We start from the raw sequence: 15,465 nt of genomic DNA, 5'->3' as shown, positions 1-15,465 counted from the left end.
TAACTTTAGGAGCACAGGAAAAAGGTTACTAAATTTTTAGTAAAGTAGCCTTGGGCATATTTGTTTGACTAAACTTAAGGCCCCCTTTAAGGCCACACTACAAAAAAATGACACAGACAGAGCTCTTGTACATTTGATAATACAATTAGGATTATGCTTTTATCTTCTGGAGAAAGATTTTGAAAAGTCTATTTTATATGACTATCTAAATTAGAAGCTGTCCAAGTTCTGATTCCATTCAGGAAAACAGCAGGAGAAGTTATAAACTGCTTCCCTTTTCCAAATACTCTTGCTCTTATTTAGACAACACCAGACCTAATCCAGGACATTGGAAATATCAACTGTGAAGCTGTCACAGAACTTAAACTCCTAATACTGGCTTGGGGCAGTCTTTGGAAATTTCTGTAAGAGCCTAGCTAAGGTCTGTACTATTTTAAGATTTCTTATTTATCAGCACATCTTACTTTAGTGGGAAGTAGGTAGCTTTAGGGATTATAGAATCTGTTTCTGACAGAGCTAGAACTAGGTTACTAATATGTGGCTTGCCTAAATAATTGAAAATGTTCTTAAAATTATGTAACCCTAAAAACCTTCTTAGAGTATGCCTGAGAAACTTTCATTTCTTTTTTTAAAGTGCCATGTATCAACTTTAAACACCAGATTCCAATTGTAATTGGAGGAAAAGGAAGGGGAAAAAAAAGGTGAGGTTGGGGAAAACTAGAAATAAAATAGACACTGCTCAACATTAAGAAGGCTAAGGTAAATAAAAACTATTTAGGGACTTAAAAAATTCAGCCAACAAACAGCCCCCGAACAAGACAAAAGCTGAGAACAGCCTTCTATATCCTATAAAATTTAAGACAATTCTAAATATAGTCAAAGGGACATAATTTCAGGAAAGACTCACTGTTAAAATAAAATTAAGTCACCATATACAGCAGGATTCTGTTTACTTGTGAAATATCACAAGGAAAATACACCTATGAAAATATCACTGGAACTAATCAAAGACCCCAGAGCCCTCCTATGTCTTAAAAAATTTGGTTTAGAAAAAAAGATCAATATTAAATTATCATTAACAAAAACCTCTGCATTCATTTCTGGGTAAGAGATTTTATTTCATTTTATTTTTCCAGGTAGAGATTTTAAATGGCTAAGATCTTACCTGGAGAAGTCTTTAATCCGGTCATATTGAACATGTAGATATTGTCATCTGTGCAGTTAGCAAATAAAGTAGAGCCCGTGGAATCCAAAATCAGACTTGAGTATCCTAGAAAAAGGAAACTTTAGTTAGCATGTCCTGATGACAGCAAGTAGAACTGAGATGACAACGTTGTGGCAAGAAAATCATTCCACAAGTTTATCAGAATTCTTCTTCCCTCAAATATATATAAACCAAAAATACTCTTCTGAGTTTTTAACTTTTGAATTTCCAAAAGTTAATGTTAATCTCAAGTATATGTTGCTGAAAACTAGCTTGATATTTATTTTTAAAATTTTAACAAAAACTCACATCTCCAAAAAAGTCCTATAGGGTATAAAAAGGCTTACCTAGTTTTCGAGTGCTGCTACCTGGGTACAGGAAAGACTTGGATGCTATGGGTTCCTGTCGATAAGCAGTATAATTCTTACGTAAATCCCATATTTTGATTACCCTAAAAACCAAGGTAAAGAAAATTATTTTGTAGCCCCCCCCCAACTTCAACCAGTTTCAACTACATTGTGAAATGACTTTTAATCTAACTCCTCTGGCACATCAACCAGGTATAATGAGGATATCTCATTGGGAAACAGATTGAACTATCTCATACTGTTGTTTCCAATGTCAGGCTAACAACTCAGGCAGAACGGAAACAGATGTGATCTGACCCAGCGATGGGTTACCTTGAGTTTACTTCAAGGGAGCGGAAAAGGAAGATGAAGGTTGGGTTCTGATGGTCATTGTTTCATTGTTTTCAGAGAAAAAAAAACAAAGCAAAACAAATGCTTCCTAAGACTTTAACACTCTGCATGTAACCTCTAACACTGTTAAGTAACAAGCTCTGTCCCTATGGTTTTATCTCTATATGTAACTCCTTAAGTAATCTGGTCTAAACAGCTTTTCCTGTGAAATAAAGTATTTTTTCATTTCGTCTATTGGTATAATTGTCTTAATCCTCAACATGTAGTTTTTTTTTTTTAAATATGTTATTTATTTATTTCTAGAGACAAAGAGCGAGTGAGAGCAGGGGGAGGTGAAGGGGGAGAGAGAGAATCCCAAGCAGACTCCCTGCTGAGCACGGAGCCTTAACTCGGGGCTTGATTTCACAACCCTGAGATCATGACCAGAGCAGAAGGCAAGAGTAGGTCGCCTAACCTACTGAGCCACCCAGGCACCCCATCAACATCTAGTTTATCGGCAACATGAAAACAAAAGCTTGGTCTAAAAGGGCAATATCCTTGGAAACAAACAGCAAGGTTTCACAGCCATTCACAAGCATAACTAGTAACCTTGAGATAATCCTTCATTTGTGCCTGAATATTTGGTCCACAGACGAGTTTTAGTGTCCAGAAGACACAATGGAAATCCTAGTTCATTAGGCCATCACCTTTTTAAATTTGTTTCGAAGGAAGGGATGTCTTAAGAGATATGATAAGCAAATAAAAGGGCAAAGAAGGGTGCTTAAAAAACACCTCAGAATTTTTATTGTAACAAAGCAAACAATTAAGAAGTACCACAAACTTATCTGCAAGCCAAACATTCAGACCAATCACAGATGGCAGGTATCTGAAAGCCATTAGGCCTTACTATCAATATTGTTAGATTACTCCCCCAAATGTCCATTATATACCCAGAATCAGATTCCTTCTTTTAGGGTATTACTAAACCTGAGAAGATAAAAATCCAAAATAATAGAAATTTTATTCCTCAAAATAAGACTCACTGCCTAAATTATACTGCATGGACAAGCAAGCTACCCACCCAGCTTCTCTGTAAAAACAGCAGCAGCCAACACTGCTCGTATGTGCTATATAATGTGCTAAGTGTAACATATGGATTCCCTCATTTAATTATTTGAGCAAGAGTCCTAATCAGATATTTTTCAGTGTGATCTGTAGTTCCTCTTCTCAGCTGGATATTCACTATGTCGAAAGTTAAAAGCATATACATTCGATTACAATGGGACTAGGTGACTTCCCTATCACAGTTTATGAAAGACATCTCATCAAAAGAACCAAGAAATAAAGGCTCTTACCCATCTACGGCTCCCGCTGAGACTAACGTATTCTCATCTTGAAAGAGGACCACAGTAACACTCTGCTGGAAATCCTGACAGCACAGGGCAGAAAAAGAAGAAAGTCCTATTTTCGGTACCATAATCTTCATCAAGAGACCAAGGTGCTAAAATGATGGCTTCCCCTCCACCCAAATTCTGAGTTAGACTAAATATTCCCTCTCCAATAATCTTAAGTCAGATATCTATACTGACCAAGAAGTAATTTTAGCATGAAAATGACCTAAACATCATGAAGTTATAGTACATAGTGTTGACTTTGACTTGTACTCAAGAAACAAACAGGTGAATAAAAGATTTGTCTAAACCTACTGGTTCTACTTAAAATCAGTCCTACTAATAAGCTATGTCTCCGTAGGAAACTCATTTAACTTTCTTGTGCCTGTTTCATTCTACAAAACGTCACCATCCACCTAAACTGTCACACAGGAAAGTCTAAAGAATTATTGATGAAAAATGATTATGTGCTCTGAAAAATTTAAAGGATCTCAGTGGAATTCCACCTCCTAATTGCTGTTAACAAGTTTTCCTGGCTCAGATTCTGATTGTCTGAAATGATATTCATTTTAACTCCATCTGGCCTCCAAAAACCACAGTTAATCTTGTCAGTTTCCACTCATGCCTGTGTCCTATTCTTGGTATGCAATTTTAAGTCCTAACATTTTAGTAAACACACTTCTCCAACATATTAATTTGGATCTCACAGACCAGGAATATTAGAAAAATAAACAAATTAAAGTAAAAGCCATGGTGATTTTTTTTTTTAAAGAAAAAAGATTATGGGCAATGTTTAAGCTTTAAGTAAAAGATGCTAGAGAGATATATTTTACCTAAATGTTTCAATATATTTAAATATTTTGCCAAATGTTTAATAAAATATTAAAAACTCACATATTTCCTGTAGTTTGTGTTATGTAAAAAACAGGGATTACTTCCCCCTATAGAAAACTATATCATGGTACTTAATATGCTTCTTCAAACTATCCCCCCTTTTCTAATAAATTACATTATATTGTAGATAGTGTATGCATGGCGATATCTAGGGATGAGGCTCAGGAAGATGAATTTTTAGTATGCTTCCAGGTGACTGTGTTACACACTAGAGTTTGAGAACCACTAATGTAGGTATTGAGCAGTAAGTAATAAACCACTGAATGAAGATTCTCATTCACTTAATCTATAGCTCCCATTTTATGCCCAACAAGTTACCTAAAATGAGATTCTATCTTACTACATGTTAAGATCTGCACAATGTACACAGCTATAAAACCTTACCACAGAAGGAGCAAGTCCTTTTGAATTCTGTTTCTTCTTAGGTTTTGAAGGGGTTTGCTTATCTAAGGTATTATGAGCTCCACTGATTTGATTCACCTGCCTATAAAATCCATCTGAAAGATATTCCAAGCAAACTGATTTAGGTTTCAGAACTTTATTCCCATGCTGAATGTCACATTTACACATAAAATCTCAAAATTAATTATATTCTTAATAGTGAAATTAAAAGCCAGCAGAACTTTCTTTTGGTGCCATTATGATGTATAGAAGAGAAATAAGCATATGGATATTTATAGCAGCTTTATTCCTAAATGCCAAAACTTGGAGGCAATCAAGATGTCCTCTTGATGATGAATGTGTGAATGTATGAATAAACTGTGGTATATCCAGGTAACGGCACATTATTCAATGGTAAGAAATGAGCTACCAAGCCATTAAAAGACAAGGAGGAACCTTAAATACATATTAAGTGAGAGAAGCCAATCTCAAAAGGCTACATACTGTATGATTTCAACTATATGACATTCTGGAAAAGGTAAAATGTTGGAAACAGTAACAAACAGTAAAACAGTAAAAAAAAAAAATCAGTGGTTGCCAGGAGTTGGCGGGGAGAGCAGGATGAGCACAGGGGATTTTGAGGTTGTGAAACTATTCTGTATACTATAATGCTAGACACATGTCATTACACATTTGTCAAAACCAATAGAATGTGCAATACTAAGAGTTAACCCTCCTGTAAGGTACTGAGGGATACTGGGTGCTAATGGTGTATCCGTGCAGGTGCATCGGTTTAAACGAATGCCGAACTCTGCCATGGGATGCTGATAGTGGGAAAGGCTATGGCGATAGGGAGTATATCAGTACTCAGAGAACTCCCTGTATTTTCTGATCAATTTTGCTGTGCATCTAAAACTGCTCCGAAAAAATAGCCTATTAAAAATAAATTATTTTTAAAAAAGGAAGTAAGCAGTGAGATGATCACTGCATTCTGCTTAATGGCATCATGGGTGTAATGTGAGCATAATTATGTTTAATTTAATCCAATTCTTTAAAGCCAAATAACTTTTAAAAGATCGTTAACCACTGAGCACATGTATTAATAATTCCAATTCTATCAATAATTTAGGTAAGTGGCATAGTTCAGAAGACAATATGAGGTAAATACAGAGGGTAATACTTGCAACAATCACAACAATCCTGAGAATTGGAACAGTGAGCCGAAGACATGGGGGATTATGAACATGTGCCCCCTGGTGGTAACCAGATGAAATCACTAACTCATTCAGAATAAGTATGAGGTGATCCCACACTTACTAAAATCAAAATGGAACTAGGCTACCTTTTTTGTTGCACCTGGTGTCCCAGACCATAATGTTTCCATCTCTTCCACCTGTACAGAAGACAGCTATGGGGAAATAAATAGTTTATCAAGAAGTTAACAAAACCAGGCCAATAATGCATGCATTTCATTATAAGTTTCCTAGAGCATCTATTATATGTAAGTACTGTAATTGGCACAGGCAATTAAAAATGAAAAAAGATATGGCTTGACAACAAATAAGAGAAAACAAAGCTGTGAAGGGAAAGGATTATGAAGAACTCAAAATGCTTATGCTTTAGAGAATAATCCCTCTGTGTAAATATTCTTAAAACCAAATAAAATACTATATGTAGTACACCTATGGAAAGAATAATGCAAAACCAGTAACCAAAATATACTGGGAGTTTACTAAGTGCTACACACTATCCCATGTGCTTTATATACATTATCTCAATTCTTGTTATCAACCCTATTAGGTGAATATTATTATCCTCATTTTACAGATAAGAAAACTAAGGCATAGAGAAGAGGATAAGTAACTTATAAAGGTATTCCTAGCAGAATAAATCCAGAGCCCACTCTCCAAATCTCCAAGCTGTACTGTCTTCAGTATAAACATATGGACCAGATCCATACAAAACGGTGAAAGAGGATGCCTCTAGGGATGGAAAGAGGGCAAGAGGATTGGAGAAGGGAACATAGGGGAACTTCAATTTATCTGTAATGTTTTATTCTTTAAAATGAAACCAAAAAACTCTGCTTCCTGAGTGGAAGAGTGAGCACTTACCAAACCAATCCAACTGCATGAGCTATAAACTCTGGACAAAATATAAAAACCAGTAACCTGAGGGCTCTTTAGAAACTGAACAAAAACATGCAATTTTTGGAGGGAAGTCCACACCTGAATCAAGTGATTGGCCTGGGCTAAGTTACTGGCTTTTGTAGTTTTACCTTGAAGGCAGCCACAGTTGCAGCATCAGTACCAAGCAGCTAAGATGCCAATACAGAATCTGCCATCTTTCAAGCCAGAGGAACAAGGAAAAGCAGACTGAGGCAACAAGAGCTGCCAGAGCCAGAGCGAGAGGGGAACCCTGGAGAGAGCCAGAGAAAGGGCTAACTCTAACTCTGTGTTTAAACTTAGCACATGTCTCTGGTTGACCCCTGAACCATATATGCAAGGGAAAACCAAAAGAGGCTTGTAACTAAGGCTTAAATTAAAGAACTGAATTGAGATCAGATCTGATACACCCCCCCCCCGTATGTCTGACAGTCTGCAATTTGACTCTTACTGAATTAATTGCCTGTTAAAACACCAAAATTGGGGCGCCTGGGTGGCTCAGTCGGGTAAGCATCTGCCTTCGGCTCAGGTCATGATCCCAGGGTCCTGGGATTGAGTCCCACATAGGGCTCCTCACTCAGTGGGTAGTCTGCTTCTCCCTCTGCCTGCCGTTCCCCAATTGTGCTCTTTTTCTCTCTGACAAATAGATAAATAAAATCTTAAAAAAAAAAAAATCAACAGATGAAAAGTCCAGGGAGATAAAAATGACTTTGCCCAAGAGTTTAGAGGTAGAAACAGGAATAGAACACAGGGATTCTATGTATGATTGTAAAAGTGTGCCCTGTACAAAGGCATTTGGCTGAAGATCTAAAATCTAATCTGTGTTTACCAACCAAACTATGTGGCTATGGGGGCAGTGTCCAACCAGGTAATTCATGCTAGTGCACCTACAGACTATTAGGAGCCATTGTAAAACCTACCAGCCCCAATTTTTAATTCAATGCTTTTTCTACTGGACTATATTGGCATAGATTTACTGAATAGAATTTTAAAAATTAAGCAAAGGGACCAAAAGATATAGTGTTTTCCTTTTCTGTTATCTTTTAAATAAATTTACCTTTAGTAAGGTTAATTTTCATGATCTTACGTTATTTTTATAAACTCAGAATCAACTCTGACACAGTAGTAAACTAGAACACAACCATACCTAACTTTATATAATAGATGTGTTAATGAAAACTTATGCAGAGATAAAAACTATGCTATATATTCTTCAAGGTTCCACTCTCAAAAGCAACCACAGTCAATTAAATTTGACCTTTTTTTGAGTCCAAATCAGCTCAACAACTGTTTAATATTTCTGAGTGCTCACATGAATAAATTTAAAAATAGAGTATTTCTTAATGATAAAGAAGACTGTAATGTTTGTCTCTATTATTGAGATTAAAGTCAGATTAATTCAGCCACTTCTTTGAGATGAGCATTTGTTGGTCTATTTGTTAAAAAAAAAAAAAAATTCATGAGAAACTAATGCAGGAAGGAGAAAAGAAATGAACAGAAATGAAGAGCTGATTCAGACACTTCTAAGTTTTTCCCTAGCTGCTTTAGTACTGTTCTGTACTATATCACTCTTTAAGTCTTGCTTTTCCACTTTAATAGTAAAACAAATACAGTAAATAATAGTTGAAAACATACTAAGGAATTGGGCCATTTAAAGTAATTAAACGGTAAGTTTTTAGGTAGAGAATCATGTCCATTTTACCAGGTTTTCCACTCTAGCCTCACACTCCATTTAATTTAAATTTTACTAGTAGACTTAAAGTAAATAATTTACAAATAGAGTTAATCAGTGTCCAGCACAGGGTTTTGACTTTAAAGGACACTCAAAGTTGAACAGAGGTATTGTAGCTGTTTATAAGTATTTACCTTATCTTCAAGATTATAGAAAAAAATTATCTGAAGATTCTTAACTTACAGGGACAGGCTAGAGATAATATCCATAAGAATGGGACTAAAAGTCAACTTAATTTCATGGAGGATTTCAGTCATGAGATTCTCAATCTCAACGTAGGAAAAATAGCAACTCTGACAGGGGAAAGGGTGGAAATAAAACTTCTTATTAATTCACCATGAAGGAGGTTAAGGACATGAAAGAGGATAGGCACAGACCTACCTTTCTCAAACTTAGAAAAGGCAACTGACTTAAGGCTGCACTGATGACCTTTGCACGTTCCAATCAGTTCACCAGCTTTTACATCCCAAAATTTGGCTGTTTGGTCACCTGCTGCTGTAACCTTTCAAAAAATAAGGTATCACAATTTAATAAAGCAACGCTTTACCAGTATTTATTTACCCAGATTCCAATAAAATGAAAGTCACTTACAAGTTTAAGTTCACCAGGAACCCAGGCCAGGTCAAAGACAGCATTCCAGTGAGCCATCCATTCTAAACAAAGAAAATGGTGACTGTGAAATGTCTAGACTACATTCAGGGCCATATCAATAGAAGTTTGAATTTCTTGAAAGCCAGAGTGAAAAAATAAGTCATCAGTGCCCTATAATCCATAGGCCAAAGAGAACTTGTATATTCATAGAACTTACATATTTCCTTCACTACTACAGAGAACTACCATTTGATATCAAATTCCTTTCCATGAGGTTACTAGTAATATATTCTCCAAAATGGAATCTTTCTGAAATATTCTCCAGTTCAAAAATCTTCATCATGCTCTCTGAATGGAATCTAAAGTAGTTTGACATTTAAAGTTCTGCATGCTTTGGCCTTTATCTCTGTTGCAAGGTTTATCTCTATCTCCACATACCTATTCCAACCAAACTGGATGCCTCCCCATTCCCTAATTATAGCCTATGCTTTCTTATCTCTAGGCCTTTGCTAATGCTTTCTCTTCCACCTGGTATGTCCTATCCCACCTCCTTAGGTTTAAATACCACCGTTCAACTCAAATGTTCTACTCTTCATGAAAAATTGTCCTTGTCATCTTTACTACATGACAGCTTTCCTTTTGACAACCGTGGCATTTTTTTTCTGCATCTATATCATTTGCAGCCTGTTTTATTTATTTCCACACTTGACTTAACTAGTTCCAAATTATTAGCTTCTTAAGTTCAGTAGAACTTTGCCTTATATAAGGGAGATGCTTGGTCAACATAAATATTTTAAAGTAAAGTTTCCCCCAACCACATCAAGTGTAAAAGATTTAACTTTTTAAAAGAAGAACTGTTCTTTATCCTAAATTGTATTTTTTTTTCAACTTTCAGTAAAGGTATTGCTGTACTTCTAATATTATTGACAGAAGGACCATCTACCATTTTCTTTCAGCTTGGTCCCTACATAGACTTCATTAGAAGTGAATATAATTGGGAATACATTCAAATAACAATTTACTTGAGGCTTTATGAATTTAATATAATGTTAAAACAAAAATTTTAGGCCTAGACTTACCTTTGACACACTTCTTTCTATAGGCTTGTGATTCTGTGTTATACAATCTAACGAAGCCTTCTTCATTGGCAACTGCTAGTATATGCTCCATATTGGGAGCTAAATAAGAAATAAAGAATATGATACATAAAGAGTAATACAAAAATTTTAAAGCTGAGTATAAAGCTATAAAAACAATACAATACAGATTAACTGAAAGCTACAAGTTAAATACAAAGAATCTGAAGAGGGAAGATGATTCTACCCAAATAGCATTTGATATGGTAGAGAGGTAATTTGAATTAAAGACTGCTTAAAATTTGCCATAATATCTAATTCAGTAAATGACTCAAAACCACCAAAACTACCTTCAGATAATCTCTTATTTAGAGAAGGGTAGTACTTAAACAAGAGTGATACTGACCAATGGCAAAGAAAAGTATATGACATAGGCCATCAGCAGGTTGAGTCTATTAGTTAAATTTCCTTTTCATACCCTTTTACTTTTCCCCTCTTAAACTATTAACAGTGGGGGCAAGTACTCTATTTCTGTTCATATGTTCCCCAATGCATCACAGAGAGATTCCATCAGACCAAAAGGTGTATCCATTGGGCAAAACAGTTTTCAAGATGGCTGAACCTTTGCAATCCTTTCCCGGTACCAGTTAAAAAAATAAACAAACAAAAAAACCAATGCTGTAATAGTCCTATGCTTTAGAGGAAATATATAATTATGCAGAGAGATTTTAAAAAGTCTATTTCATAAATCAGAGAACAGGTATTAGAAAAACTCTACCATCTATCTAACCTACTTTTCCTTGAAAGAGGGACACTCCAGTATAATTTTTCTTTAAATATGAAATAGATCATTTCTGAGCAAGCCTAGCTTAGATAGTAATTCTCTTACCAGAAGAGAAGGTACATCCAAAAGGAGGAACTGGGACTCCTGTTTCTCCATAAGAAGTGTGCTCATCATTACAGTTGCATTGATAACCAGTTAGAAGTGACTGAAGAGGGTACTGGGAAGACCATCCTAAAGTAAGACACAATTCTTTATAGAATTTCAATATATTATCACATTTCAATACTTTTAACAAGTGCAGAGGTAAATATTTGTTTTTAAAAGCTTTATATACTTTATATAAATCCACTCACTATTCAGGGTCCTCTATGATACAGTTTCTGGTATTTTCCTAAGGGGTCCTAAGGTAGAAATAAAGGGCACTCTCAACTTCTGGTGAGGTACAGGCTTGGGCTTACCATCTTAAATGGAGACTCTTGCTGGTACACTGAAGATTTTAAGAAAACAAATGGCCTTTGCACATTAAAAAAGATCTTACCCCTCCTGCATCCTTTGGTGACAACTACAAAACACAACCACAAAGACTACCACAACCATTAAAACTGCCATTCTCTTCAATTAACATTTTGTTTCCAGAGTGTCTAAATCAACATTACTGCAAACTCTTTAATTACCTGCAACATCATAGATAATCCAATGGTCAGAGTTAAAGGAAATAATTTATGTAAATTTGCCTCCTACCTACTAACATATTCACAAGTAAATTCTAATTTCACTTCCTCTTTCCAATTGAAATTCTAGGATTCTAAAATGTTAACAAGTCACAGTATCTTAAATTACATTAGAGCAATTTTAAAGTGAGGCATAATGTACCCAACCCTAGAGTACAATCAGTTAAATTCTGGCTAGTAATAGCCGTCAGGGAAGTCTTATAGAGTAGGTGAAATCAAATGTGTAGAGAGATGAGTAAGTTTTTACTGAATATACAAGACAGAGGAAGAAATTCAGGGTAGAGGGAGCATTTATTCTGCTTGGGTCAGAGATCTAATGGGCACTATGGTCCTAAATAAGTAATAAGCAATCTTCAAAGATTTGTTTTATTATTTAGATACGTAGGTCAACACATTTTAAATATATAAAAGAAACATTAAATAAACGGTTACTGAGAACTAAATGTTTATTAAGCATCAGAGGAAACAATGAAGTTACAATCTATTGAGAGCTGTTTAATAAACTCACATTTTAGGGTACTTTCAATTATCACTTTTCATCAAAAATACCCTTTGGAGAAGACATCTCAGTCTGATATAATCTCAGACAAATCTAGCTTTGATGTTCCTAGAGATAACCTGAAGGAATCAGTACAAAAGAGGCAAAGAATACAATCCAGATTTAGTAATTATTCCTGGGGTTATTACCTCAAGGTCAGGCATCAGTGTAAACAAGCTATTTTATTAAAAGACCACTAAAGAAAGAATACAATAGTTATATTGTAGAGTTCACAAATATCCATCTACAGAATGAATTTTAAAACAAAAACCTCTGTATATGTACACTTGTGGTTTGAGATTAAAAATAATAATAATCTAATGATTGCAATATACAAATTCAAAAGGACCAAATCTTGAACAATTCAGTCGGAACTGAACATGATAAGCTCTGGATACCTAATTCTTTGCAATTAATCAGTGATTCCTTCAACTCTACCTCACTGCCTACAGACTAATACCCAAACACCAACAAATGGCCTAACATGGCTTAGTAACTTGTCCCTCCATTTCTGCACTCTCTACAAGACACAGTTGTGGACTGGTCTCTTAAGCAACTTTTGGATCCTTATTGTGCTATGCTGCTTCCAACACGAACATATAATGCTTTCCCCCAAGACACTCATTTGGAAAAGCCTATTCTTTCCTCAATGTACAATTTAAGCCCCTGGAATTACAGGCCAATTTTTCAAGGAGTATCCAAGGACATGAGTTTTCAGAGAATCAGTTGATATAGGTGCATTTCTATAACTGATCTGAGAAGGCTGAAGCTCTTTTTCCTCCTCTCCCTTCATCACTGCTTTTCTTCCACTTTTCAAAAGAAAGGCATTTCCATGCCCCAATTTATACCTTGCATTGATCCAAGGTACAAAAACTTCTGGGACTCCAACTAAGAGACAATAGGATAATTCCTTTAATAAAGGCATCATAAACAGCCAAATCTATTTCTTCAAAAGATACACTTCCAATAAAATTTTACTTTTTGCTTCATTTATTTATCAAAATTAAGTCTATACTGTTTTGATCATTTGCATACTAATAATTGTAACAATTCAATTCAGAGGAAACGCTCGACATTTAGAGCCTTATGATTACAGAAAATACCGAGTTTATTTTTTTCACAGAGGAGTATGACAGCGTGATCAATAAAATAACTTTTCAAACTTAGAATCAAATACATTAGGATAAATTCTGTGAGAAAAATAAAGTGGAAATAAAATCAAGGGGGAAAAAACTATAGTTGACCCTCAAACACAGGTCTGAACTGTGTGAGTCCACTTATCTATGGATTTTTTTCCACAAATATAGTACTATAAATGTATTTTCTCTTCTTTATGATTTTCTTAGTAACATTTTCTTTTCTCTAGCTTTATTGTAAGAATACAGTATACAATATGTATAACATAAAAAGTATGTGTTAATTGACCATTTATGTTATTGGTAAGGCTTCCTTCCAGTCAACAGGAGGCTATTGGTAAAGTTTTGGGAGAGTCAAAGTTATAGGTGACTTTTGACTGTGTGGGGTTTGGTGACTCTAACCCTTATGCTGTTCAAGGTTGAAATGTACCTAGAAAATTTGGCAGTTAAAGAGTTTGTTCATATTTTTAAAAAAGGATTGATATGATCATCAAATCACTATAGTATTCATAGTCTATTAGATACATTTTAAATGACATAGCATTTTTATTTTAAAATTTCAGTAAGTTTAAACCTATGATAAAAACTTTTAGTTAACAACTTAAAAATACATAGAAGAGTAATCAGATTTCCACTTTAGATTGTTGGCAGCAATGTGGAGAATAAACTGGAGAGAGGGAAACTAAGAGGCCATTTGGGAACCTTCTTATAATACAGACAAGTAGTTATTAGGGCCCAACCTAGGGAAATGGAATGGTAAGCACAGAACAGATCCAAGTTAGAGTGATGAGGCAAAATCAGTGGGAATAGAGGACAGATTCAAGAGATTTTAAGGGACCTTTAAGGGAACTTCCTGTATCTTGAGGAAAACAGAGGAAGTTTGATTGACTCAGGTTTCCGGCAGGGAAGACTAGTTTAAAATAATTGGGACCCCTCCCTAGAGTAGGCAATATAGCAGGTTTGGGGAAAAGTGAGCTGTTTTGAGTACTTGAGTTTGAGATGTTTGTGGGACCGACCTGCTGGATGAAGATACTCACACAGCTTTTATAGGAATGGATGTAAAATATAGGGGATGGAAGTTTCAAGTAGTAGTGGAAGAAGCCCTGGTTGTGGCTCATCCATGGGAGTAGGCAGAAGGACAAAAGGGGCCTAGAGTGGAACACTGAGAAGGGGAAAGAAGATGGTCCTATAAAGTTCAGTGCATAATCTATACCAATGAATGAATTTCATTGTCTGACACATAACAATAAATGAGTATTTGTAAGTGAGAGAGGGGGGGAAGTAGACAGAAAGATTGGGGAATTAGAAGAATATCTGTTACAAAATAGAGGCTAAGTATAATAAATAGCTTGCCCCAGGTCTCACAGGTGGTAAGGACTGGAGTTGGAATTAAAACTCTGGCAGTTCAATTCCAAAGACAGAGACCTTAATCACTGGGCAGTACTGCCACTCATGACACAGAGCATAGAGAAGATACCCAAACAAGGTTCCAAGAGAGTCAGAGAGAGGGCCAGTTAGGGTATAGTCAGAAAGATTACCTGGGGGGAGGGCGGAGGGGGGGAAGTATGTGAGAAAGGTATGAAGTTCAGGTTGGGGGCAGGAAGTTGTGGGACTGCTCCTCAGTCTACGTCTCAATATCCTCTTCCTAGATCTTTGCCTTGATATGAAAAGTTTCCTTCTCAGATTCTTTTTTGTTTTCCACATGGTTTCAAGGGGAAAGGAGACCTAGTCCCTTTTTAAATGAATGAGATTTCATTTGTATCCATCCTAAGTCTGGGTAGTAACTCCCGCCTCAGAAACTTACGAGAAAGTTTCAGGTCGATGACACCCAAACCTAAGCTCAAAACTCCCACTGCCCATGTTTTAACCTAAGGAACCTCAAGAACTGTAGCGAGGAAGTTGGATTTCTACATACTATGGAAATATCCCCCAAGTTATACCGTTATGGTGAAAAACAAAACAAACAAAACATTTTGATCCCATTTCTGTAAATAACAATACGTATTACTTTTGGCATTGAAGAACATTTGGAATAATCTCATCTATCACGAAGTGGTTATCTTTGGGGGATGTGGTTATGGGCATTTTTCACTCTGTAATTTCGTATTTTTACGCACATGTAGTAATCGGGGGGAACATTGTTTTGACCATGCTAGAAGCAGATGTTG

The 15,465-nt window shown here is 35.7% G+C and overlaps 1 protein-coding gene across 2 annotated transcripts in view; it reads right to left on the bottom strand.

Annotated features, from left to right (window-relative positions):
* Window positions 1-15,465, bottom strand: part of DTL (denticleless E3 ubiquitin protein ligase homolog) — a 44,148-nt gene that overhangs the window by 28,048 nt on the left and 635 nt on the right. For both annotated transcript variants that reach the window (XM_035010497.1, XM_035010498.1), the window contains exons 2-10: window positions 10,998-11,123; window positions 10,112-10,210; window positions 9,033-9,094; window positions 8,823-8,943; window positions 5,890-5,955; window positions 4,551-4,663; window positions 3,237-3,310; window positions 1,552-1,655; window positions 1,166-1,270 (exon numbers count right to left, since the gene is read on the bottom strand). In XM_035010497.1, coding sequence (XP_034866388.1) covers window positions 1,166-1,270; window positions 1,552-1,655; window positions 3,237-3,310; window positions 4,551-4,663; window positions 5,890-5,955; window positions 8,823-8,943; window positions 9,033-9,094; window positions 10,112-10,210; window positions 10,998-11,123 — 870 coding nt within the window. The remainder of the gene's footprint in view (window positions 1-1,165; window positions 1,271-1,551; window positions 1,656-3,236; window positions 3,311-4,550; window positions 4,664-5,889; window positions 5,956-8,822; window positions 8,944-9,032; window positions 9,095-10,111; window positions 10,211-10,997; window positions 11,124-15,465) is intronic.

The sequence above is a fragment of the Mirounga leonina genome, unplaced genomic scaffold (assembly GCF_011800145.1).
Source record: "Mirounga leonina isolate KUSES-001 unplaced genomic scaffold, KU_Mleo_1.0 Mir_154, whole genome shotgun sequence".
NCBI classification, from domain to species: Eukaryota; Metazoa; Chordata; class Mammalia; order Carnivora; family Phocidae; genus Mirounga; species Mirounga leonina.
Note: the sequence above shows the minus strand (reverse complement) of the source record. Positions and strands in the feature narration are given on the sequence as shown.